Here is a 27,814-nt window from a genome sequence, read left to right on the forward strand (position 1 = left end):
TATCTACATTGCCCATTATCAGCAGCCATTCATCCAATGTTCCAAAGGCCCATTCTGTTTACTAATCTGATATCATTTTAAAAGGCTAACTGAGAAAACATTGGAGATCCCTTTTGCAACAACTGAACGTCAAATTCAAATTAATCGATAAAATCAATTGATCACCCAGCCCTAAGATAGAGCCACTTTCTTACCGTAGGTGGTGCAGATACCTTTTTCTTGGCCTTGTGTTTGCTGTAGCTGGGTGCCAACACAGAGATGGGCTGCAGACAAGAGAGGAAGTGATGGAACCAGTGAAATCAAAGCAAAATACACACAGACTGCCACAGAGCAACACTGGTAGAAAGGATGCTCATGCAAGGTTACACAAACTTCTCAAACTGCCCAAGAGAAGTAAAACAATTTCATATGAATATCAACCAACAATATCAGACAAACAATAAACTCCAAAATAACAAGTGTACACCCATCTATGAATTTAACTCTTATGAACTTGTGAAGAACTGAGAACTGAGAAGTAAGGGACTGTGCTCTAATGGCATTCCAGAGTCAAGTTAAAGATACTCTTGAAATAAAATAAAAAAATCCAACAATGGGCCACTATGTAGCTACATCAGTGGCCAAAACGGAAGCAGCACACCCCAAATTTCCAGAATGTTTGACATTATAGCAACAACAACCACATAACCATTTTTTGAACTATCTAGCAACATACTTCATGGTTTTAGTGACGCAAAATGTGTTTCACAGTGAACAACCCTGAAGATTTAAATGCCAATCACAATATGACAGTAAATTTAAAGATGCTAAATGTAAGAACAACCACCGTTTGAAATGGGTTCACGCACCAATGGCACATTTGCTACACGTTTCCGCCCCCTTATTAAATCTCTAAGCAAACGTGAATAAAAGGCACAGAATTAGGTTGGTGTGAGAGTTATCTGTGTGTACGTGGGATTTAGGCATTACATTCTTACTTTTTTGCTTTTGCTCTTTCCAGTTTACTAACAGGAGTGTCATGAATGAAGTCACTGTTGAGCTGCCTGTGGCTGACTGTTTAACTAGGTTTGGCAAGCTTAACTTTTGTCATGTCATAATGTCAACTAAACATCAAGTCACACCTTGAAATACAAACGTATTTCCTACAGCTAAGATGAGATAAATGGCTATATTATACTGAAGTTCCACAGTTAGCACAATTAACAAGCTAACGGTTTTACATTGGAGCTTATGGTAAGTGTTAACTACGAGCTAAATTAGTCCTCAATATTGGGGTATTGGAAGCGAATATGGTTGGTAATGTACATAATTTCGGCATGAGTCAGTTACATACATATATACTGTATATATGTATATTTCTTCATTTTGTAAAATGATTGAGTGTCCTGAGATTTAATAACTAGATGTAACGTGTGACTGCTAGCCGTCTTTCCCACTGGAATGAATGATATGATGCTAGCTTGTTTTCCCCGAAAGAGGTTGCAGAGATATTTGGTGCAGAGAAATGTCTCGCAAATTGAAGTTAAAACATTCAAGAGCATTGTTCCCCCCCTCCCATGTCCATGAGACATATAGACGTTGTAAGTACAAATTACTGTGTGCACAACCATATAGGGCTGGGCGATATATCGGTATTACGACTACGACCGATATATTTTTGAAAACGATATATAGTTGAGACAATATCGTAATACCGGTATTATGTCAAATAATTGCCCATTTTATCAAAGCCACTTGCTCTTCTGTGTTCAGACCATTCAGATAGCCGCAGCTCTGCTCAACTGCGCCCCTGCGTGTGCACATTCTCCCTCGCAGCACTACAAACTTTCAAACATGACGGACACCGAGTCAGATTTTGTTTACCTTGATCAGAGGTTGGTGCTGATGCCTATTCCGTCGGCACATCAACGGCTAGACCAAGAATTCTCGTTGTGAAATCAAATTTCCACTGGAGCTCCAAGCGGTTTTGTACACGCAGATTTAAGTTACAACACTGTTTACAGCTCTTCGACTTACGGTAAAATGTAATTTTTGGTACATAGCCTAGCTAATTTAAATACACTGATGAATGCTTGCGTTTAGCGATATACAGTAGCAGATCTAAAGTCCTCAGGGAGACAACCTACACGCTGATTTTATTAAGAGGATATGCACGGGGACTCGCGAAGCAGTTAGGGGCATCATTTTTATGATTCCTGAAACCCCATTCAATCGTGCATAGGGATTTTTCTTACGAACCGGAACATGCAAAAATGAACGCATACAAAACGACGGTAGCGTCTATCACACTCTTGATGAGTGACTCAGTTACGTTGTTTAAGTATACTAATTGTTTAAAACTATTTTTGTTGTTGATAGCAACATGTCTAGGCCATCATAGGCTACATTTGCTTATCATCTAGGCCCTATCAAACCCTTACGGGTAAAAAAAACTGCATTGTGTGACAAAACTGCAGGTTTTTCAATATTTTTGTGCCCAAAATATTGCATTGTGCAGTACAATGTAGGCCGGCGTTGTCAGTCAGGGTCAACTTTTGGTCTTTTGTTATTTGCACAGCTTTATCAGAGGGTCATTCCACACCAACTCAGCCACCCATGTACATGACACCTCTCAGATTTTGCTGAAAAGCGGTGAAAATATGCCTTATGTTACAAAACAAGGGAATCTGAAGTTTCAGGTCAATATCTCAAACGGTTTGCCCGTGGCGTCCATTTGAATTTCGGGTGCCATGGCCGTAATTGACACATTGGAATTTCACATTTCATCTTTTGCCATTTTTGGAAGCCCATAACGTCTGTTCTAATAGTGGTAGAAGGCTGGAAACAACATTCCTTACTGTTTGGGTGAGAGGTGGGTCACCAAAGTCCTAACAAATGTTGACGGCATGTGTGATTTTTCACTTTTTGGGTGGCCTTAGCACCACAATTAATGATCATATTTATTCTAAACAGGATTATTTGTTCTGACAATCTGAGAACCATTGACTGACAATGGGTTACCATCGAAAACATTTGTTTACACACTGGTTTACGCCAATAATGTTCGAATGACTGAATAAAAAATGTTTTATCCTGCAGAGGAGTTGCAGAGCAGTGCTTCATATTTGCCTCTCCTTTATTACCAATTTGCAAATGATGGTGAATAACTATTCATTGAGAGATGTATTTCGTAATATATTTATTCTAATTATGTTTCCCATTGTAATCGTGTAATTTGTAATGGATGTGAGAAGCATCGCTGTAATTTGCATGGATCTGTTGATAATGTGCTCTTAAAATAACATACATGTATAAACAACTCGCCATTCGTGCACGCGTTTTTAGGTGTATGTTGAGATTTTTACATACATGTAGTGGTAATGGATGTAATCGTGTAATTTGTAATGGATGTAATCGTGTAATTTGTAATGGATGTAATCGTGTAATTTGTAATGGATGTAATCGTGTAATTTGTAATGGATGTAATCGTGTAATTTGTAATGGATGTAATCGTGTAATTTGTAATGGATGTAATCGTGTAATTTGTAATGGATGTAATCGTGTAATTTGTAATGGATGTAATCGTGTAATTTGTAATGGATGTAATCGTGTAATTTGTAATGGATGTAATCGTGTAATTTGTAATGGATGTAATCGTGTAATTTGTAATGGATGTAATCGTGTAATTTGTAATGGATGTAATCGTGTAATTTGTAATGGATGTAATCGTGTAATTTGTAATGGATGTAATCGTGTAATTTGTAATGGATGTAATCGTGTAATTTGTAATGGATGTAATCGTGTAATTTGTAATGGATGTAATCGTGTAATTTGTAATGGATGTAATCGTGTAATTTGTAATGGATGTAATCGTGTAATTTGCATGGATGTGCGCCGTTTGTGGATGTGAGAAGCATGGTGCGTTGTGCACCGCCCATTTCTCTGTTGATAATGTGCTCTTAAAATAACATACATGTATAAACAACTCGCCATTGCGTAATGCGTTTTAGGTGTATGTTGAGATTTTTACATACATGTAGTGTATGATAGAGATTTTAAGACAACGCGCCAGATCCCTAGCCTGAAAAATCCAGACCCTGGTAATCTAGAAAGATTAAGGGTCTGGCCACGAATAATGAAAATGGCCCAACTCGAGGGGCGGCACCAAGCATGCATTTGAAAATCTCACTGCACGCAATTGGATAACACTACGACCAATGTTTACTGACTGATTCTGGACTTCGACGCAATTGGATAACACTACGACCGATGTTTACTGACCGTTTTGTTGCAGCGCTGTAGTCATCTGTTTAGCTCGCATCTGGCCCGCCTATATCAGATACACCGATGTGATTGGTTCCTCGCAATGCAAGGGGTAAAAGTAACGTGCATCATTACTCATTGCCAGAGTGTCTCGCAGAGACAATTCAAATTGTGCTCTCACGAGAACTCTGGATTTCCAGGGTACCAGATCCCCTCCTTAGGTCGTTAATTGCCACACCCCTCGGCTCAAAAAAAGAGACGTGCAAAATACGAATAAACTTTGCGCTGGGAAAATAACCCGTTTTCCGCCATGTGCCAGGTTGGAAAATAGAGGCCACTGAGTCCAATATTGTATCACCTTAATAATAGTCTTGTTGGCTAAAATGTAACACGGGCATTGTGTTCTGTAGTACATTGTGTAATAGCCCATGATACTATTGAGTAAAAATCAATACTATATCCCTGGGTGTTCCTATTTAGATTTAGTTGATTACCCGAGGTGTAGTTGACAGACTCTGAACAACGAAGACCACTGGATTTGGAGATGCCTTGATGGCTTCCACTGCCTCTTCATGACTGGCATTTTGAAGATCCACTCCACAAACCTAATGGGACAAGAAGCAACATGTTATGAAATATTTACACCAAAGAAGATACATAAAGAAATATAAAGAAAATAAGTGGCAATGGGGGGGGGGGGCGTCTTCACAATCAAGTCCCTGTACCAAATTTGGATATCGTACATCAATACGTTTCTGAGATATGAGCTCACTTCCTTTATTACGGCGTCCTTAGAGGCCAAATGACGCCAATTTCTTAGTGCGTCCTCACAGTCAGGTACCATGTCCCTGTATCAAGTTTGGACTTCGGACATGAAAGGGTTGCTGAGATATGAGCTCACTTCCCGTATTGCAGTGCCCCTTGTGACCTATGAAAAATTTCGATTTCGATAAAAATCGAATATGGCGGAAGGTCCAACATGGCGGAAATTTACGTTATGGTGTACGTTGAGTTTGGCGTCATCCAAGTTGGAATCCTTGGATCCTTGAATCCTATACCTCAATGTTAACAATCGGGCATAGGGTTCAAAAGTTAAGTAACATCTAGATGTAAGGCCAACTTTGACCCATTGGGCTAGACAAGTTGTGGTGCAGGACTTGGAAACTTGGTGAAATGAATCATGGGAAGGTCCCCAACCGCTGTACCAAATTTCATAACTTTCTACTAGATGGTTCTATGGGCTGCCATAGACTTCCATGTCAGAAGAAAGAATAATAATAATACATAGAAACACAATGGGGTCCTGCACCTTCAGTGCTAGGCCCCCAATAAACAACTGAAGCGTTCCGTTCGCGTTGCGTCTGCTGCAATAATTAGCTTCCATTATAATCAATGGAAGTAGCTACACCAGACGTGACAGTGGGGCGTACGTTCGAAGAAAATAGACCATTCATCTAAAATGGATTTTACGCGTCACGAACGGACCCCTTCACGCGCCTGGTGTAGCTCATACCTAAGACTAGCTTTATTGTTGACGAAAAAAGACGAGACTAAATATGACAAAGACTAAAAAGGACATTTCGTCACAAGACTAAGACTAAAATAAAAATAGGTGACAAAATTAACACTATGTATCACCTGCAGTATCTTGTCTCCAGTCTTTAGTGTACCAGTACGTCCAGCAGGACTGAGCGGAAGCACTTGCTTGATGAATATTCCCTTCAGTTCTTCTCCATTACGCAGCCGCTTGATTAGTGTGCGTCCACCCACTATACTAATCCCAAGAGGTTCGTCAGGCTCTTGCCACACATCCACCCTACAGCACGAAACATAAGGAAAAAAGGCCCAGTTAAGGTCTTATATTCAAGCAAGACCAGAGGGGGCAGATGAGGGTTCCTGTAGTTCTAAAGACAGCAGGTGTCACTTATTGCTGGTATGGGTAACATTAAAGGAACCGTATGTAAGAAAAATATTTCAACTAATCATAAAATGGCCCTGACATGTCACTAGACATTAAGAAATCATGTTAATTTCAAATACTTATATCACTGACAACAGTAGTCCAGCCAGGATATTGTCATTTAAAAAGTGAAGTTGCAGCCCTCAACTGTTGTTGATGTTGTGTTTTGTCATGTCATGTTGTGTTTTGGCCTGATGCGCCACCATCCACCTATCTACTAATCACAAAGTCAGTAGTGTTTCGCCATCCGCGTGTGCAACCTCGAGTCAGGGGGGAGGGGATACACCGCTCTTCAGTATTTTGAAAGTGCTTGCAGTTTTGGCCACAATCTTACATATGGTTCCTTTAACTTGATATATTTTTATTTTTGTCTGTCACAAATTAGCAAGTTAACACTCTATAATGTTAAACTAAATCATATTTGGTTCAGTAGTTCATAGCAAAATGGTCCAAAAAAAATACATGTAGATAGGATATTTGTTCTGCTTCTTAATATGAGGTTGTTATTTTATAGATTTCATTCTTTAAAGGCCAGTTACAGTCAAGGAGAAAATAAACAGTAATAAATAAATTAATAAAAACAATTCATTCTCTTTCCTTCTTTCTTGTCTGTTTGCTTAAAAAGGCCAAAAATATCAGCAATCAATAATCATGGAATCATCCCATTTGCTTGTACAGAAACAATCAGAATAAGTAAGGAAATACTGCATCATGCACTGTGCATCTCTAAAATAAAAGATTTAAAGAATAAAAGAATAAAAACTTGCCTGTGAGGAGGTCCCCAGTGGCTAAATGCTGGAGTTTCCTCTCCCTCCCCCTCCTCTCTCTGGGGCAAGAAACTTCGAACACAAGAAAACACCAACACACTCACACATATATTTTTTACTTTTTTCTAAAATAAATAAATTAACATAATTTATACAGACATACTAATGTTTAAAAGTTTAGTGTCACCCATAAATGGACACACTTTTAATCATCATGCTTTAAAGGGACCCGGTTAGGTGTTGCACCTAGTGAATCAGCATAGTTACAATAAAGAGGGACGTATAGATACTAATTACATTCAGAATAGCGGCAGGTTCAAACACACCTGGATCCACAGAAAACAAACAAGCTCACCGAGAGCCTTTCGTGCAACTAGTCCATAGAGTTTCTGTGGGCCATGGCTCTTTGTCAAATGATCATTGGCTATTTACAGTGCATTAAAATGCACTGTTCTGTTATCCGAAGTATTCTCCTTCCTTTTATTACTATTCTTGTAACCAAAATGTCTGCGTCTAATTAAGCTTCAACCGTTTAACGTAGAAACTTCGTTCAAACTTTGTAACATAGATCTTGAAAAGGACACTTAAGCAATGTATTTTTATTTTTGAGATATAATATAGTTGTCAGTAATTTTTTTGCCTGAAATTGCACTGTGCCTATTTACAAGGGCATTGTTCCCACCTCTTTTGGGGTCAACCATCAAGTGCTGGACCTCTATAGAAAGCTGAGAACCTGTAGCTTTCGTAGGAAGCAGTCAAAATAACTGTGTGATGTACTGACAAAGAGCTACAGAGGCTAGAATATAGATTTTTTTTCTGCCGGATTACAAGCATCTCTGAACTGACCACATTTCAGCCCTCTAGGTCACTTGATATCCCTTAGAAACACAACTGAGCCCTAGCACCAGGTCTTGTGAAGCTGTGTGCAAAGTAGATCAATATAGAATTAAATAATGAGTGCTTTAGACTATTATTTGCCAAGGTATGCCCATGCGTTTTGTAAAATGCCTATGGATACTCCCCATAGGACTTTTTGTTATCCAAAATGCATATTGACAATTAAATGCTTACTGCACATGAACCCCTTTGTGTAGAAGCATAATCCTGGTCTCAAATGAAAGGTAATACTTTGAGGTTTCTTGTGGACTATTTCGATTGTATGTCAGGTGTTCTAATATAGACTGACTACACAAAATATGGAATAATTAAAAAAAAGTCTCTATTTTTGCATTTACTTTGTTGGTTCAATGAGTGTGTATAAGATAGACTATACATCTGTACAACTAATATTGGATAATACAACATGAAGATTCAATTTCTATGGATTCTTGTGAATATTTCAGTACCCAATATGATGCATCTACTTATTGTGCTGCAGCTACACTGCAGCCAGAAGTCAGGGTATCACCAAAAGCGGAGGAGGGGGGAGAGGGGCATTTTGGATCAAATTTAATTGAGACATAATAAAATTAATCTGAAAATGTAAAGCACATATACAGATTGTACATGAAGAAAATTGTCATTTTTGGATTCCCAAGAGTCAAAGCTTTGACATGGTGTATAACATTACTATGCTACATAGCAATATGGTGCATACAATTGATTTAGAATGTTGGGGGGAGGTGGGGTAACCGTCCCGCCGGCGGGACACTGACATTTATTTGGTTAACAAAAAACAATCGTATTTTCCCCATAGACTTGGCACTATGACATCATAAAGGGCTAATTTGCACCTGTATCAACTGCCAGCTGCTCAACTAGGCCGCCTCAAAGAGCCAATTAAATGGATTGCACCTGTATCAACTGCTTTCTGCTCAACTAGGCCAACTCTCTCTCTGTCTCTCCATTCTACAAGGATATACTGTAAGGCACATTCCATCCAACTTTCTATCCATCCATCTTCTTCAAACCATTCACTTATCCACCCATTAAACTATTTATCAACATCCATGAAACAATCTGCCTATCAACATCCATTAAACCATATGCCTATCAACATCCATTAAACTTTCCTCTGCCCACAACTGTTTCAAAATAAAAGTCCTCACTATAATAACTCACTATTAAATAATTTAACTATCTAAACTATCCAACTATTTAACTGTTCAGCCATTTCAACTGTCAGTTATCATCAACTATGCCTCAAGCCAACTATATTAAGCCACCACCTACCTAGCAACCAACATAGCAACCATTGAAATAAAGCATCTATGTCAGTTTCCATAGCAACCAACATAATTACCCTAGCATCATAGAAACAGCTTTATTTAGCATTGCAGCAACCATGTCTACCTAAGCAAAACCATTGTAACTATCTTTACATTATCTGTTTTAACACTGTATATTTTACATCATATGTAAATGATCCCTATATGTATAGGGATCAGATTCCAAAAATAATTCTGTGGAAATGCATGGATTCCGGTTGTTTCCAGTAGCAGCAACTGGAATCCATGCATTTCCACGGAATTATTTTTGGAATCTGGTCCCTTATCATACCTGTTCATTCGTACTCGTCGCTCGACTTATCGCCCGACTTGGCCTGCACAATCCAAATAAAACAACGACTTATCATGACTAAATTCAAGATGGCGGCGAACGGTAGACTTCATGAAGGTACTGTCTGTATAAATCGTCTTGTAAATAAACTACCAGTGCTTTTTCAAAGTTCTCAATGTCTCGCTTTAAATGTCAAGGCCCTCAGATGTCTGCCAATGATGTATGGAGCTACTTTGAGCCTTGTAAATGGTGTAAAACAGTGATTTATTTGCATGGCTAGGCCGATGCCCGAGGCACCTCCATCGAAAAACTGTTGGTAGCATCGTCTAACTAGCGCCAGATTTCTAAGTGCAGGGGACAAGCCGAGATGAGCTATGAGACATACGTTCACACTCGGTATCATGTTTCAACACACTTTAGGTCAATATCACACCGGAATTCTCCTTTAAATTCATGAAATGCCTTTGTTCTGAATAAGGCATCAATTCCCATCAAAATTAGTAACAAGTCAGGAGAATTCTAAACTTTTGAACACCTGTAAGCATCTTTGGGAATCTATACACTAAATGGCTACACATGGATGAACATGATTCTATTCCATCCATGTTTCCAGCCATACCTTTGCTCTCCTCTAGGGGCCACTGGTACTGTCTGACCCTTTTTCTTTTTCTCACTGGTTGTTGAATGCTGAGACCTGAAATATATGTCATTATGAATGTTATAATCTTTAAAGTTGTGTCACAATAAAAATGTGTTATTCAAAAAACAAATAAATATAAATGCACTGGTCTACATTTTGCATAATGCTTGCAGGTTGGACAGCAAACACTGCATTGCAATAGTTCAGGTTTTATGGCATGATGAGATAGGGTCGGATATTCTGAATAGTATAAATATATCATATACATTTAAATGACTTTGTGACTGAGGCTATATGCTTAGAGAAGTTAAGTTGGTCATCAATTGAAACATTTTGAATCACTGAATCCTTATGACATCCACATTGTATGCAGTTTCACCTACGGTGATTGTGGTGATATTATTTTTTTCCCTCCATGTGACTATGGCCCCTATTTTCCACCCTGGCGCATGGCAGTAAACTCGTTTTCCACCAGGCGCAAAGTTTATTTTCTTATTTTGCACGTCTTATTTTTAAACAATGCGCCAGGAGGTGTGGCAATGAACAACCTACTGTAGGGAGTGGTCTGGCACGTTGTCTAAAAATCGCTATCGTAAACTACCTAAAACGCATTACGCCACTGACCAAGAGAGACCTGGTCTGAAGTCCATGGCGAGTTGTTCATATGTTATTTTAAGAGTGCATTATTAACAGTGATATGGTCGGGTGCACCATCCTTCTATCATCCATGAATGCGCACCAGTGCACATCCATGCAATAAAATGGGAAACATAATTAGAATAAAGATATTATGAAATACATCTCACAATGAGTAGTTATTCACCATCATTTGCAAATTGGTAATGACGGTTAAAAGTGATTAGGCGAGAGGAGAGAGACACATTTGAGCACAGCTGAAGACGCACTGTCAAGAGATATAAGCAACTCCTCTGCAGGATAAACATTCTTTTATTCAGTCATTCGAACATTATTAGGGTACATGTTGCTTTTTCCAGCCAATGTTTTTGATGGTAACCGATTGTCAGTCAATAGTGAAAGTAACTAACTGTGTAGAACTGTTTTGTCATTGACTGACACCACAGTGAAGTTAGTTTCACTTTGCCAATGAGTTCAAATAATAGACGAGTGCAAATTCATGAAGGGCTATACTATGCTAGGTTTTAGTAAAGCATGGTTTAGTGGAATAACTGTACCATATGGTTTCGCGTGCAAGCAGAAGTTGCGTTCCGTGCTGTTAAAGGAAATGACAAATGTCATTCTCATTGGTTTAAATGATGTTACGCCCAAAACACACTCATGACTGATTAAGAAACATAAGGGCCACCTTCTTGCGCAGTGCGTCGGACGTTTCATAACATTTCATAACTAAACCACACCCAATATGGACTGGACAAACCCTGAAATTTGTTTCAACTATTTGCCAGTGACCATGCGCTTTAGACTGTCATAATAGGGCCCTTACAGTAATGTGACATTGTCATTCTGGAGCCACCTTTACAGACTGGTTTCTGCCACATAAAATCACCTGTGGCCTTTACATATCTTCCACTAAAATCACCTGTGGCCTTTACATATCTTCCACTAAAATCACCTGTGGCCTTGAATCATTCCCTGATTGACTTTACATGGAAAGAACCATAGCTTTTCTACCCCTTTCCTAATCTAATCTAATCACATTGCGCCTGTTGAAAACATAGGACTTCTCTTGTTGCTCTCGTACAAATATGAATCTTTAGGCTTCCAAGAACACAAAATATATTTTAGTGACTTTTATTTAAATTTATAGGCTGTAGACTATTTATTTTTTGCAGTAGTCAGTCATCTCTCAGGCATGAAAACGGGTCAGGGGTGAAAAAGGTGAGAAGGGCGCGCAAAGAGGGAAATGGCTAGCCTGGCGAGCCAGAGCCACATTCAAATGTAGGGTCTGGGCACTCACCGCTCGCAGTGCTCAGTACGAGGGGCGGGATAATCAGTTGTCTTTCAAATTCCCTCTGCACGCAATAGGACGCAATAGGATATTTGTTTTCAAGTAGCAGGGAATTCAAGCCAAACCTTTGCAACTCTGCCATCAATCATTATGTTAAGCCCACCAAAAGACTCTATACACGATTTCAATGCCCTGATTAAGTTTCGATTTCTGGAGCGCACAAGCCAACGGAGAGTTGCTAGACTAGCCCTGGCAGCAATTTGCTGCCGCTAGGGGCGCGTCTAGATTTCTAGGCTAGGAAATGGCCGTTTCATAGCAAAACAAGCACGAGTGACATTGTTGCCAATAGTGCATAGCTTCCATGGAGTATGAAGTTGCCTAAAACCAGAGATTTATAAAGAAAACAAAATTCAAAATGACTAATTTTTACAAAAAAATACCTTTATTTTCATCTTTTTGGCTTGGGCCTAAGTGTGAAGGGGCCGACTTGCGCTGTTTGGCAACATTCTCTAGCCTGGCCCTTCTCTCCTCCTCAGTAATCTACATGAGTTTTCTTTCTTTCTTTAGAAATGTCAGATAACTTCAGGCACAAAGAAATAAATAAAGGTTTCATAGGCCTAATGGACACTTCATAGCAGACTATTAGAATAAGTCTGAATAAGGTAAGTCAGAATATTTGTTGGACCAAACCAGGCAATAAATAAAGTTGGGTAGGGTAGACTAGGCTTTAATTTGTAAAATTGGTTTGAAATGTTTTAACCTGCAGCCTAGGCTACTTACAGATTGTGACATTGAGCTAGTGTGTTTAACCAACCAATAAATTGTGTGAACAGTGTTCACATTACATGTTAAACCCTGTAGACACAGACTAGGCCTACTGATCAGGCCACTGGACATTTCTTAAGTATAAGTATAAGTATAAGTATATATACTTTTTTGATCCCGTGAGGGAAATTTGGTCTCTGCATTTAACCCAATCGGTGAATTAGTAAACAAACAGCACACAGTGAACACACAGTGAGGTGAAGCACACACAGCGCAGTGAGCTGCCTGCAACAACAGCGGCGCTTGGGGAGCAGTGAGGGGTTAGGTGCCTTGCTCAAGGGCACTTCAGCCGTGGCCCACTGGTCGGGGTTCGAACCGGCAACCCTCCGGTTACAAGTCCAGAGTGCTAACCAGTGGGCCACGGCTGCCTTAAAAAACAGCATTACCCTGTCAAACACTGCTTTTGTCTCTGAACTCGACAAAACGCACCAGCCCAGTTTAGGAGCATTTAATTCAACTATTTAGTTATTCACATTAGCCTTTTCTATACTGATAAGTATGCCTATTTGCTTCACCTTTTGTCGATCTAGATGGCTCAAACTGCACGTATTCTTCATCAAATGAACTCGTTATGTCTATATTTCTGTCCAATATCGCTAACATTAACAGCCTATGCTACGTTACTACACCAATCTCAACGTCTTTTTCTGACAGAGGTTGAAAGTTTCAACTAGCCCACGTGTGACATCAATAAGCATCTCTCCTCGCCGGGCTTACATTCCAGCTGACATTTCAGATATATCTGTAGTCACACAGACAGGAGGTTATTCCAGCTAAGCGCTCTGTTGCGCTGCATCCTGGGAAAAAATAGCTTCCACTGTTTATAGGCTAAATGCATAGGGGCTGCATTCACATAATCATTACTGGATCAGACAAGTTTTAATTGGGCTCTTGTCTTATTAACGCATCAAGATGCGCGCTCGTGATTCGCGCTGCGATTTGTAAACTCAGTTGTAACCCCATACCCCCCCCCCACACACACACACACAATATTTTCTCATCGGATCTGCGCGAACCACGTAAGTCCCCTATTTTGGATTCAAAATGGCGAATTTCGCCGAAAGGTGAGGAGTTTTCATGCCTGATCTCTTTCTCCCGTTGCTGCACATCAGCTTCTTCTTAACGCACACTTCGCAAATATGTCACATGCAACTGTCTGTGAACATGCATCCTCTGCCTCTTACAGTACAACTGGGTTTACCTGCGCTGGGAATCATTATTCAACTGTTATGTGACATCTGGACACATGGCTTACCTTATTCACCGTTGTTTTTTTCACTTTAGTTTTTTTTAGCCCATATCACATGTACAGTGGGCAGTGCTTCGACTTGGCCAGCTTCACTCGCGGTCTGCGCGTGGGATCACGCGGTATCACACGACTTTAATTTGTATTTTTCCAGTGAGACGCTGCAACAACCCAAACAACCGGTAGATGGCTCAAGTGAGCAGGGTGTCTCAAAAAAGAAATGGAGCCTGGAAAACCCTACACAGACTTCACTACAGACTTTAGCAGACTGGTTTAGAAATAATGTAATAGCCAGAAATATGCCTGCCCTGCCCTAATAAAGAAATATTTGGTTAACTGCGAGTGAATCCCGCTTTGCAGCCAGAGAGACGAGGACAAATTAAACATTCTGGTTTTCTCCGAAAAGTAAACGATGATAGACAGACATCATTTGGACAAAATATAGAGTATTAACCTCCTGCTCAGCCAAATGCCTTCCTGTTATGTCCTGTTATCACGGAGTTACAGGCTTATAAACGATTTTTGATGGTCACAAGTTTACTTCATTAGGGACTGTTCGTTATTTATTTAAGGGGCTACTGGAGGAGTTTTGGGAGCATTAGTCCAAAAAAGACGGACTTCTCCCTCGCCGCCAGCAATACATTTTGTCTATGACCCTCCAAAGTGATTATGAAAAAATCACTGTCAACTTTTTCCTCGGTTTATCGCCTACTGTATTTTAACGTTTTTTCACATATTTGGCCATAAGCCGCTTATCATAGGCTATCGTTTTAAAACCAAACTACAAAGGCAAAACACTTTAACAGGGGAATTAATTGGTCATGAATCATGCTGAGCGCTATTTCGCTACCTTAGAATAATAAGGTTCTATCTGCGCTTTTGAGTAGGTACAACTGACGATTGAAACGGGACTAATGAAACATTCCGTTTTTCTCCGAGTGCAACGATGATAGACAGTCATCATTTGGACAAAACATGGAGCATATTAACCTCTGCTCAGCCAAATGCCTTCCTGTTACGCCCTGGTATCACGGAGTTACAAGCTTATAAACCATTTTGATGGTCACAAGTTTACTTTTAATTTTGGATTATTAAAGAGTGTTTTTTCATTTCAAGGTTTGACTGTGCTTATTCAGTAGAGCATTTAGTGCTCTCCCCAATCCCAGACGCTCACATTGCATGTTTGTTTGTAATGGATGCAACCGCGTAGATAGGCTATGCGCTTGACAATGAGTTGTTAACAGAACCAAGACATATAGCCCAGCAGCAATCTAGGGACTGATCGCTATTTATTGAAGGGGCCACCGGAGGAATTTTGAGTGCTTCAGTTGGAAGTTGCATGACCCCTCTTTGCCTGCTAGAAATTGTTCAATGACCCTCCGACAGAATTGTTAAAAAGACATGACCCTCCCCTGCCAATTGTCTTCCCGCCCGCCACAGCCACACACTTTGTGATAACGTTTAAATCAATCTTTCCCCGTGGAGCTTGCATGCTACCAGTCCTTCCTTTTTTTCAAATGTGTTGCCTGTTTGCACAATTTCACAAATAATCATATGTGATTAATAGTATGACAAATAATTCCTGTGCACGGGACCAAAACAATGCATGCCAACTTTTTTGTGTTTATCAATGATTTTAACTTTCCCCGCTGTCTTGCCGCTTTTAATGTTTTCCGTAGAATATCCCATATTTTAATACTCTCATAACAGCCCCCATCGGGCCTGTCTCTGTGTTGCCCTGTTGCTACCCCTTGCCCTTCCAACTAAAACAGATGTCTTCAAATCATTGTTTTCCTTGTTTGAAGGCTTAACTTAGAGTGATGTTAACCTATTTAAGTTTAACGGCGCTGATTGTCGTGGAGAGCACGATTCATTGGCTTGCATGTTCGGCCTTATGCCCACGCGGTGCACCTGAGGCTACTCCAGCTGCAAGAGAAATAATTTCCCTGTTTGTATGTTCACTGCAGGTTGGCCTACCATAACTTACCAACTCTGCACTGTAGACTGGCTATTTATATTTTTCTGTGAAATAAGCAAATGTATTTGTTCAACTTTATGAAGCAGAATTACGATAGGGTACTTGGAACATAATACATTTGACAAAGGACAGATGTATGTTGCTAGTGACAAAATATTAACTTTCAGTGTTTTACGATGTTTTTGTCATGGGGAAGTGTTTTTCCCCATGCATTTATTCTAGGTTACTGTCAGTGACTGCCGGAGAGAAGCGGGTTCTGTGTTTCGTTCATGTCAGTGACTGACGCAGAGAAGCTGGGTCTGTGTTGTGTTGTGTTGGCGCTATGCTAATTTATTTTCATTGGGCATACCGTGCCGCGTCGGCCCACAGCTCTTCAGTTCTGACAAAGCCAAAATTACTCCTTTTGAAACAATGAGTGCAGGAAGGCTTGTATGGTTATATTGCTTGACGGGGTCTCAAGCAGCTTTCAGCCATAAGGCTACTTTGAGAACATTTCAATTCACCCGACACTAATATTCAAAATGTTGAAAACTATTTCGCATAGCCTATAAAGCAGTTTAATTAAATGGAATGTTAGTTTGTAAACAAACGAGCTACTTGGTGAGGCTTGGCCTCACAGATGCGCTCGTGCCTTAGATGGCAGGAAAAATCTTCACGATAGGCCTATTAACTAACCACCCGATTCACGTTGTCACATGTCACTCCTAACTTTAGGACTCTTCATTTTTTCACAAAAAGTAATTCACGAAGCATTTTAGACCTAAAAGTAGCACTTAAGTCTGGGACAGGTTAAGTCGAGAGGACTCCTAACTCACTAAGACCTATTCATAAACAGCTTTTTTGTGGCATTTTACGTTGCGATGTTTTGAAATAGCCTATGTGCAACAGGAGCTTCCAATCGCAAGGGAACAATTTTGTATTCATAAAAGGGATGCAATAACGCCACCAACAACAACCAAAACTACTCATTGTTAACATGTAAATGAAATGTAATGTTTCATTGTGAATCAAATTAAAATGTTCTCCTCTTTGCAAACGTAGCCTAGGGATATGGTGACAGATTCATTTAATAATGTTGCAAAGGTAGGCTACTGCATCAATCCATAGGCCTATGTTTCATTAGGCTACTAAGCTATTTGTTTTGCTTTACTCTTTATTCATTTAGGCTAGGCCTTTTATTCAGTTATTAATCATCTTCCGTCCTTCGCACTACTTGTGTAGCGCAAGCATTCTCCGACCTGTCACCTGTCAGTCATCATCGGAAGAGAGGTGTTTGGAATTCCCGCTACAATCAATCAGCCAATCAAGGTGGTCACTTCAGTCAAGCTCGTGCATGAGTAATGACGCCATCCATAGCCATTAAGACTCACTCCTAGTTTAGGAGTTGTCTGAAAGGCTTTGTGAATAACTTTTAAGAGAAAACTCCAATCCAAAATCTTTAAGGCGCGATTTAGGAGTAGCCTACTCCTAGTAGTAAGATAAAAGCCTTTGTGAATAGCCCCACGCCCCAGTTATTCATCATCTTCCGCCCTTGTGTAGCGACGATTCTGAGACCTGTCACCATCACCGTAAGGGAGGTGTTTGGAATCATGCCCGCGTTACAATCATCAGCCAATCAGCCAATCAAGGTGGTCACGCTTTGCCCATTTTACCCAAATTAATGGTCGAATATTACTGATGATCATTGTTATTTAAGAACATGCAGTGTGCGTAGGGTACCAAAACATCTTGCTCGCAAAAAAAGCATCATAACGCACATTCTGGCATGGTCTGTTATTTACTGTAGGCTGCGCCAAACCACATGCCTTTTTATTTTGGGCAAGCCTGCATTCATTCAACCTTTATTTATTCTCGAGGGTCATTGAGGGAAGCCCTCATTTTCAATGAAGCCGAAATTACAGAAGTTAAGCAAAGCTCCACAAACAAGACAACATTCGAGGCCTTCTGTTGAAGAATTGTTTATAAAGCCTGCGCTGACAGTAATCCTCCTGCCCCTGATAGGCCTACCACAGCTGTGGATAGTGTGGAATGTTCAAGTAATAACACAATCCAATGTGTGTCTCAATTGTCCCCGCTGACCACCTCACACATTTTCTAGATTTTGCAACGAACTTACATGACACAATGCCATAAAATATGCCAGTTTTAGGACACAGAATAATGTTTGTAATGATACCAGGTAGGCCAGGTATTGTCAAGGTGCATGGTGAAGTGAAATTTTACTTTGGAAAACAAACATTTGCCGATATCATCGCCGATCATCAGAATATTGCAACAGATTCTGTGTTCTGGACTGTAGGTAACTTGTTAAGCCAGTGGTTCTCAAACTTTTATTTCATTCCCCACTTTGATCAAGGGGCATGACTGATGATAGTGGAGATAACGTGTTATCCCGAGGCTTTTGCAAGTCAGCATCTTCGACGGTAGTCTATTAAAAATATAAGTTTTCAATGTCCCAAACGGAGAGCCATACTTTATTATTTTTTAGCGATCTCTATGCTACTCACAAAAATGTAGGCATGGGGACATGATGAAGTAGGTTATGAAACTGTCGCGGTGTTAAATTATTGTGATTACGAGCCAGTGGTTTTCAAACATTATGGACTCGACATCTAACTAACTGCAACAGGCTCATATCGTCCTCGATTCGCAAAATGAGGACCAGTGTTTTGTCAAATTGCAAATAGCTATTCGTTTTAACTATTTTTTTTTATGATAGTAGCCTATACAAAAGCACTTCATACCATCTTAATCTTGGAATATGGGAGGGAAGTGGCTGGCCTGCAGTCAGCCAAATATGAATGTAATTCTGCGGCATAAAGCAGATGTAATTGTTTATTGTACAGAAAAATAAAAAATGACATGTCAGCAGTCAATTGACTACGCTTGTTGCAGTCAAGAAGTAGGGCAAATTAATTTATTTAAACCAAAACGGTCACAGTTGTCTAAGCCTCTATGGCGTGAGCCTGTTAAAAAACGCCGCCAGATAGTATTAAATCGGCAACAACATTGTTTTCTGCAGAAGCCTACCCAAGGCTACAGATTAATTCTGAACAGTTATTTCTTTACTGGCTCAATTATCACACCACTGTTTTGATTTTATGAAGTCATGTTAACCCCAACACTGACAATCATGTAGACAGCAAATTTCGATTTCGATTTCGTGGTAGTCAAGCCTTTAAGCCATACCCAAGTAGCCTAAATCGAGGTAATGTTTAATTATGCATGATTTATTTTGTTATTGAATTCGTAGGCTGGGATTACTCTCGGCAACAATTATGTAAGGGACGGCAGGCAGAGCGATGTAGAGTGTCAGAGCGACTCACAGTGGCTGAAAGTGGTACTAAAGCTTCACGCCGCGTAATGCGCGAATGAAGTGGTCATTTGAAAGCGATGCCCACTGTATGTACAACACGTATTTCTACTTTTAAGTTTGATTAACTTGGCTACTCTATGGTGCTATTATATATAGCCTGTTGCTTCACGTATGGAAGATATTTGCAAACATGGTTCCTTTTGTGTATTACCAGTCAAATAACTAAATGACCAGCTAAATAAATGAATATCGGCCCAAAATTGCCCATTCAGAGCCATTAGATATCGATATCGGTATCAGCCCGAGGTCGGTGCCGGTTTAGCTGCGTTCAATGCTTTTTAACTATCAAGACCCACAGAAATCTCATCTGACACATTCATTTTAAAGGTATTGCAATAATAATAACTGACATTTTGTATATCATTTCATACAAATAGCCAGAGTTGGACAGAAAAGAAGAAAGGTTACAATGCCCTAACCTGTTTTTTAAATTTTAACAATTTAGTATTGTTTCAGTAGATGTGTTAAAATACTAGTGTATGTTCATGGTTATTTCTTACTCTTTGTGTGTATTTTCCAGTCCTCCATCCTGGGGGTCAGGTTCTGCCCAAATGTCACCAATCTCTATCCCTGACGATATTGGCAGAGCTTTGCAAACAACAAGTCATGTACACACGCACACAGACAGACAGAAAAACAGTAAACATTTGAGAGATTGGTCACAGAGATGTTTCAAAATCACATCAGTGAAAGAAGTATAATTGTATGAATTCTGATTGTTTATGGAGGCATTAATAGCAGTATCATGGCTGCAGCAACGGACCTTCAAACCAGAATTGTTTTTCATTCGGTTTATTCCGAGCAGAATCAGAATTTTAATGTTTCTGGTTTTGCGTTCTACCTTAAAATTACTGTTCCCGAACCGGAAATAAAACGATTAATAATTATTTTCAGGGACTGAAAACGGAATGGATTTCTTTTCGGTTCGTTCTGAGCAAAAACATAATTTTTTCGTTCCTGGTCCTGTGTTCCAAGGTCTCTCCTCTAAATGGTAACCGGTTAGAACATTATAACATTGCATTAAAAATGACATTGCCTTTACAAATTGATTAATGGCCGGTGGCACAATAGCCTACTATGAGCTTTCCCCAACAGCCTTAAAGCTTAAATCAAAGCACATTAGATATCAAGGCAAACTGTTAAAAATACTGTGCCAGAATTCAGACGTGGACCGAGATTTGAAAGTAGGCCATTAATAATATTAGATCTTCAAAAATCCCTGATAGCCTAACTTCAGGCACAGAAAAAGTCCTTGCTTTAAGCCCTGCAATAGCCTAACCTATGTATGGTGCTACCAACTGCATGACAGGCTTATAGATATTTTCCTAGAAAGGCAAAGGCAGTTAGATAATGTTAGATATGAAAATCCTTTTTATCAACTAGTAGGTCTACCCTATTATACAGGGGAGACACTGATTCATAAAATCTGACTAAATTCATCTGGTAAGGGGTCTGTTCCAGAACATAAAAAAAATAAAGTTTCTGGTTTCGTTATTGTTCCTAGCAATCTATCAACTGCTTCTGGTTTTAGTTTTCGTTCCATGAACTGGTTCAAAATCTTGGCAAGGACATGCTGGTTAAATAAAACGATCCACACTTTGAAATCCACACATTGAAAAATAATGTACATTTAAAGTTAATTATCTAAATTCATACACCAAGTCACTCGTAAATAACAAAAAGACCCATTCAAAATAAAGGCCTGGCTTGAAAGATAACACATGATGAGTATATGCTATAAAGGCCGGATGTTGAAACAGATGGGCATGATATGGTACATGTGTTACTGTAGCTTACTGGGAAGTGACTCTGTAGGCAGAGCTGTAGGACTTGCTGTCTCTTTCACTTCTGTACTATTCTCTTTTACGCCATCTTTCTGTCAGTAAAAAAAGGAACAATATTTAATTTGCACATTTACAAATGGTTTCACATTGTATTGTTATTGTACAAATTTGGCAGAGCAGAAATGTGGAACTCAAATAAAGGTAACAAGCAACACCCAAGAATGAACATCCTACTTTTACGGGCTTTTCCCAAATCATGGAAGAAACGTCAACGCAGCGGTATAGTAGCAGATAATCAGGCAAGTCTTATTTAGCTAAACTCCTGGTGTACTTACAAACTTTCTAATGCCTTGTTATTGGACTAAAGGTCATAGTTGTACTACTGCAGAAGTTTCGTACCATTCAGGGCATTATTAGTGGGGTAATTTACGAGATAAAAGTTGGTTCCATCACGACTGCAGAACGTCATTAGTTTCTGACAGCGCTACTCGACCAGGGTTCGACCAAGGGAAAAAAGGTTCTGGGAGGGTGTTTGGCTCGGGGTCATGGTGCAAAGGACCCTAGGGTAAATTTCTCCGAACCATCGCTTTAATGTGAATAGGCAATTGTCAAATATCTGTAACCTGTAACTTATTCAAATAAAGCCTAAGCCTCCATGACATCCAATGTAGTCAATAGGTAATGCCCCATTTGTAGAGGATCCGCATATTAAAATTTTTGGATAGGTGAACTGGATAAAGTGCTCCCTAACGCCTACATGACAGCTGGCGTTCATTCGACTCGAGCTTGCCTCCACACACATGATAGCCAAGCTGACACATAAAAGGCAAGCAGACGTTCATGCTTGTCTGGCTCTTTTCTGCAAGGCATCTATGGCCAGTATACGCCACTGCCTCAGGCTGCTGGGTCTGCTTGCTCAGCCTGCTACACATGCGCAAGCTCCAAGCCTGACTGAACAGTCACCTTGTCCACCACCTGGTGGACGACCAGTGCTGGAATGCACTAGCCTTCTGCTGTCCTCCCAGCTTGCTGTACACAGAATCACACATTGGCCAGGTGAGCCGCAGGTGTGCCATGCATTGCTTCCTGTGCAGCAGTTGCCAAGTTGGCTATTTCGGACGGGTGATTTAGATTATATTGCAACGATTGTACAAGTTATTGGTGATAAAATATGGAACTACAACTGCTGATGGACTGAATGGGTACTGCACTCACCTGCTCCTCTAGCATAGGGGGAATAGGTGAAAGGCTAATAAGGTCACACACTGTTTGATCATCCTCCCCTGATAAGACTTGTCTGTGGTATATGGTTTCATTTGTCTCTGCAGTCTCCTGCTGCTGAACCTCCTCCTTCTTTTCCTCCTCATCCACAGCCATCTCCTTCTCTAAGCTGGGCATGTCCTCAGTGGTGTTCAAGGAAGAGTTATATTGGTCAGGTTGGTTGTCTTCTATGATGAGGTGGGAGGAGAAACAGGGGGTGCAGTCATCATTGGAAATAAGTAGGGAGGCATAGCGCGGCATGCTGTCTAAGATCAGCTCTGGGTCATTTCCAAGATCCTCTTGTTTTCTCAAGGTTGCAGTGGGATCCTCAAAACCCTATAACAACACACACCATCAGCAATCTGCAGACATTATGCTGTACATATTGAATATAAACTGTCTTGGAATGTCCCTGTAAAATCTGTATGCACTAAGATCTATAGACGACTCTAATTCCTGCAAAGAACGGTGTTTTGGGTTGAGCAGAAAGTGTTGATGTTATTTTATCAAGCAGCGATAGGGAGTATATCACATTCTGGAGCTGGGTTTCAGTTATATCGCAAATAAATAAACTAGTCCACACAGCAATGACAGTGATGGGGTAATGGAGCATGCCTCCCTCCTAATGCTCTTTGGGAAGACTGCTTTCCTGAAAGCATCGTAAGCCTAACTAGTTTGTAAAGTCCCTGTAACAAACGTCTTACGATTTTTGGACCATTTCCCGGAACCACCACTGTGCATGTTCAACCCAATAATTGTGAAGGAACAGTATAAATCCTGTGTTTGTAGCCTAGGCTATCACCCTATTTGTGTCCCTCCATTGCTTCCTATAGCCCAAGTCCACACCAAAGTCTCATGCCTTTTCCCATTTCCACGGAGACCAGAAGTGAAGTTTATGTCCAAAATAACAACGATTGATGGTGTATTCATGAGCACCTGGGAAGTGGGAGAATTGAGAAAAGAATCCCCGAGGGGGACTTTGGGCTTTGAAGTGGAGCTTTGTTCAAATATTTCTTTCTGCCCACAACTGTTTCAAAATAAATGTCCTCACTACAATAATTCACTATTAAATAATTTAACTATTTAGACTACTCAACTATTTAACTGTTCAGCCATTTCAACTGTCAGTTGTCATCAACTATGACTCCCGCCAACTGTTTCCTGTACCCACAACTGTTTCCAAATAAACAGTTGTCATCTTCTATTTGCGCTCGTCATGGAGTTTTTCAATGCAAAGTTGTTCACAGAGTCCACTGGTCGAAAAGTAAGCTAGCTCATATATATCCTGGCACTGATTCATGCTGTGACAAATGCCATCTGGGACCTGCCAGTCTCGGTCACATGTTCTGGGCTTGTCCCGCCCTCGAGTCGTTCAGCTAACGTCCACTTTTGTGAACTTGTGGTCTTTCTCTCACTGTTAGCAAGACGTATTATATTGTTACACTGGAAGAACCCCCGCACTCCCTCTCACTCCCAGTGGATAGGGGATGCTCTCCATTTTATGAAGCTGGAAAAAATCAAATACTCCCTCCGTGGTTCCATTGCAAAATTCTCTAAAATCTGGGAGCCCTTTCTAGGTCACATCAGGTCTCTCCAACTAGGCGATTTACCTTTCGATTACGCAGCCGCACTGACGTCCTGCACCACCTTGCCTAAGTCTACTTTCCTCGTATTAGTAGCATGTAGCACAGCAGCTCTGTCATCTATCAATATCAGCATTTCTTGTTAATGGCAAGAAGAGATGTAGATGTAGATGTACCTTATGGGTAGACAGGATGCTGTGAATGAGCGGATAATCCACTTCAGGCTCTTCAATAATGCATTCCCTTCCAGACTGCCAGTCTTTTACCCCAGTCTTGTTTTCATCTGCCTGTACACACACACACACACATACAAATAACTGTGCTTTTTGTCATTCACAACAAAGACAATATGACACTCTGGTAATATATATAGAGGTCATCAGATTACTAGAAGTGTTGCGAGTTGCAACATTCTTGGACATACCAGAGGTTTCCGGATGCCTAGATAGACTTTGCCAGGTGACAAAGCCTTGAGCACCTCCACAGCCTGGGTGAGGGAGCAACTGTCAAGGTATGTATCATTAACGAACACCAGTTGATCACCAGGGAGAAGGCCACCGTTGCGCTCTACCAAACCCCCAGGAACCAATGAACGAATCACAATGACGGAGCGTGTGGCATCCAGAGGATCCTGTGGAGGGCAGCACAGACCATAAATCAGTAAATCAGAATCACTGAGAGGTTGCCATTCTCTCACAATGTAAATAGCAAGGACAGCAGAAATTTGGGTACTGGCAAAATTGAGATGATTTCCCTGAAATAACTTCCACCAAAACAAATTTCAACAATATATGTACCCACTATAGAAGTCACACAAAGACCATGGGGCCCATAGTGACTTATATTAAATATTTTATAATGTGAAAATAAATGAAATAATTAGAGCCAATAAAAAATTACTAATTTTAGTGACAATGGCAACAGCATTTCATCTGAGGTGACAAGTTACTCAGCCCCAGGCATAGGATCAGATGAAGTTTAAAATACATTTGATGCCATCCATTTTGGTCTGCCATATACAATGATAACCTTTATGTGAGCTTTTACAAAATTATTATCTAAAAATAATAATGACTTCATGCAATGTGCTTCACCTAGATAAATCAGCCCAAATAAACTTCATAAACGTCTATAAAACAACAAATCAAGAGACCGTTCTTCACACTAGCACACTACCACTGCAAACACACTGTTCAGTTTAGTATGGGCAAGAAAATTATACATTTTATGTATATTTAAAAAAACATATTCTATCAATCAAATGAGTCACAAAATTAATAGAAAGCATGTAAGAGATAACTGATAACACAGCCGTTATGGTATGAGAGATGAATACAAATTCGAGGTGGTAATATGGCCATATGGCCAACCTTGGTTTGACTCTGATGAAGATGCTGTCTACGTAGAAACGTTAGACACCAGCACCATTAAAGCTAGGTTCAACTATTCATGTGCTCCGGTCCTTCTGTGGGTTCAGTCTTTTGAAGTGGCCCAAGACTTGCTATTGATTCTGAGGTTCTGCTCCGTGAGCACCAACGGGCTAGAGCAAGAGATACCCACTTCATTTAGGTTATAATGTAACTCATATGTAACATAACTCATAACTTAACATGAAAGTTAAACTTCACAACAAACTTGGCGAATTTATATAAAATAACGGTATCTAAAGTTAATTGACATTCTGAAGGATGAATCACAATTCAACCAAACCATGGTATTAAAGATAAGTCATTACTTAGAAATAACACACTGTTGATTTTCAAGAACAAAATAGCACATAAAATTCATCAAATAATAATCCATTTCCAGCAAATACAAATGTTGCAGATCAACATCCTTACTGCTTCTTACCTAAATAGGTCTTGCATAATTGAGAGCACTGCTGAAGGTACGACCGGTGTATCTTCAGGGTGATATTTAATAAAACTGCGAGCTGAAGATCTGTGAGACATCTGTTTCTCAAATCAGAGATTATTATGTTTTGATCCACCTGAACTGTTCTATACTAAGACCTCCACCTTCTCATTATATACTGGTTACAGCCAGTTAGGGCTATTCTGTGAAATATGGGGTTCTGTTCTGTAAAAAAAAATACATTCTGTTTCTTGTACAGAACAGACGTAAAGGTATCAAATGCAGTTTCTTTTTTTTAATGGGCTCCACCTAGTTTTGAGGAGTATTTATATTTTACCTTGCCATTGTAAATACTGTACTTCTCACGGCTTGAGCACGGTACGTGTGCATTTGTTTTGGAGCCTAAGGATTAGCAACAGGCAAAGTCAATCTCCAAAGAGCCATATCTACTGACCAGGTAATGTTTCACGATTCGTGACCGCAAGATGTCACCGGGGTGTCAACAGCCAAATTGCAAAGCTGGTTCTCGGGCCTGCGGGGCACTGCCAGCTATGCTAGGCACACAATTCTCCCTATTAAACCCTGTTATCCCTATAAACTATACAAGTTTGTTTACAATCAAAATAACTTTGAAGCTGTTTTATTAAGGTAATAAACTTGCATAGGATGCCTTTAATTGAATTAACAATTATGGACTGAAAAGTGTTTCTTTGAACAGCACAGTTTTCAGCTATACAAACACATAGCCTAATGACAAAAGGCCAGGTTCAGGCCATTTGAATTTTCTTGCAAAAACACAGAAATTAACTTGTTTTAATGGTAGCATATATATATATATATTTATGTTTTTAACAGGCCCATACCATATTCCTGCAAAGCGGGCAATAAGACCACCATGCTGGCCTGAGAAATTGTGATTCTAATTATGTATTTTGTGCCTTATACGACTCAATGTGGTGCATAGACAAAAAAGCACGAAAGGATAGTCTCCTTACCTGGTAGTCAAGGATGCTGAAGCCTAGTCCATGTTCTGCCTTCTCCAGTTCCACCACTTGCACCTCAGGGGCCCAGAGAGCCAGCTCTCCGTCTTCGTCATCATCATCTTCATCAAACGCAGCACCATCATTAAGCTCACCATTTCCGTTATCTGGACATGGAGCTGTATGTACACTTTCTACCATAGATACAGATGTGCTGATCAGCTCCTGGTGGAAATGTTTTCAGAAATAAAATTAAAAAAATAAGTTAAGGAAATTAAGGATCATAAAGCAGAACAAAACTATGTATGTGTAAAACCAATGCTTATAATTGAAATAATTAGTAATAATACAAACTGTACAAATTAGTATTTCCCAAGTTCTCAATCTCTAAAGGCACCAGATTCAGTCTCATCCAGAGCTGGCTACAGTTAAACACATGGAGCTCAACAGTCCCGCCCCTTCTTTGAGAGAGCTTAGTTTCCAGAAGTAAGTTTCCTATAAATTTATCCAATTGATGACTGGAAATATCCATATATAAAGAGTTTTAGACCAGACCATGATGTGGCTTGAAATCATACAACATTTCATGTCGAGCAAACAGAAAAACTGATTAATTTTTAAGCAAAGGAACTTTTCATCCCATCAGCCATTGCAAATTATATATTTCCCTACATTCCAACATAATGAAAGTTTAATATGCTTACTTTTGAATGTAAGACAACAAGATTGACAATACAGTTTCCATTGAGTACATTCAACTTTCAAGGTTTTCATCGGATAGTGACACATTGCTCTGACTGCCATCATCCATCTTGTTCAGCAAGGAGCAAGCCACAGTAGTAACGGTTAGAATTAAGGCATAAACATTTCCATAGCAAGGGATTTTGGGTAGG

At 39.9% G+C, this 27,814-nt stretch overlaps 1 protein-coding gene across 4 annotated transcripts in view; it reads right to left on the reverse strand.

Moving 5' to 3' along the window:
- The window catches only part of patj (PATJ crumbs cell polarity complex component), an 84,871-nt gene that overhangs the window by 12,541 nt on the left and 44,516 nt on the right, over positions 1–27,814 (reverse strand). For all 4 annotated transcript variants that reach the window (XM_048253135.1, XM_048253132.1, XM_048253134.1 and 1 more), the window contains 11 exons: positions 26,937–27,146; positions 24,512–24,718; positions 24,264–24,374; positions 22,460–22,840; positions 21,258–21,336; positions 19,961–20,048; positions 10,088–10,162; positions 6,970–7,041; positions 5,881–6,058; positions 4,737–4,847; positions 195–263 (listed from right to left, as the gene is read on the reverse strand). In XM_048253135.1, coding sequence (XP_048109092.1) covers positions 195–263; positions 4,737–4,847; positions 5,881–6,058; positions 6,970–7,041; positions 10,088–10,162; positions 19,961–20,048; positions 21,258–21,336; positions 22,460–22,840; positions 24,264–24,374; positions 24,512–24,718; positions 26,937–27,146 — 1,581 coding nt within the window. The remainder of the gene's footprint in view (positions 1–194; positions 264–4,736; positions 4,848–5,880; positions 6,059–6,969; positions 7,042–10,087; positions 10,163–19,960; positions 20,049–21,257; positions 21,337–22,459; positions 22,841–24,263; positions 24,375–24,511; positions 24,719–26,936; positions 27,147–27,814) is intronic.

Source organism: Alosa alosa, chromosome 9 (genome assembly GCF_017589495.1).
Source record: "Alosa alosa isolate M-15738 ecotype Scorff River chromosome 9, AALO_Geno_1.1, whole genome shotgun sequence".
In the NCBI taxonomy this organism is placed as follows: Eukaryota; Metazoa; Chordata; class Actinopteri; order Clupeiformes; family Clupeidae; genus Alosa; species Alosa alosa.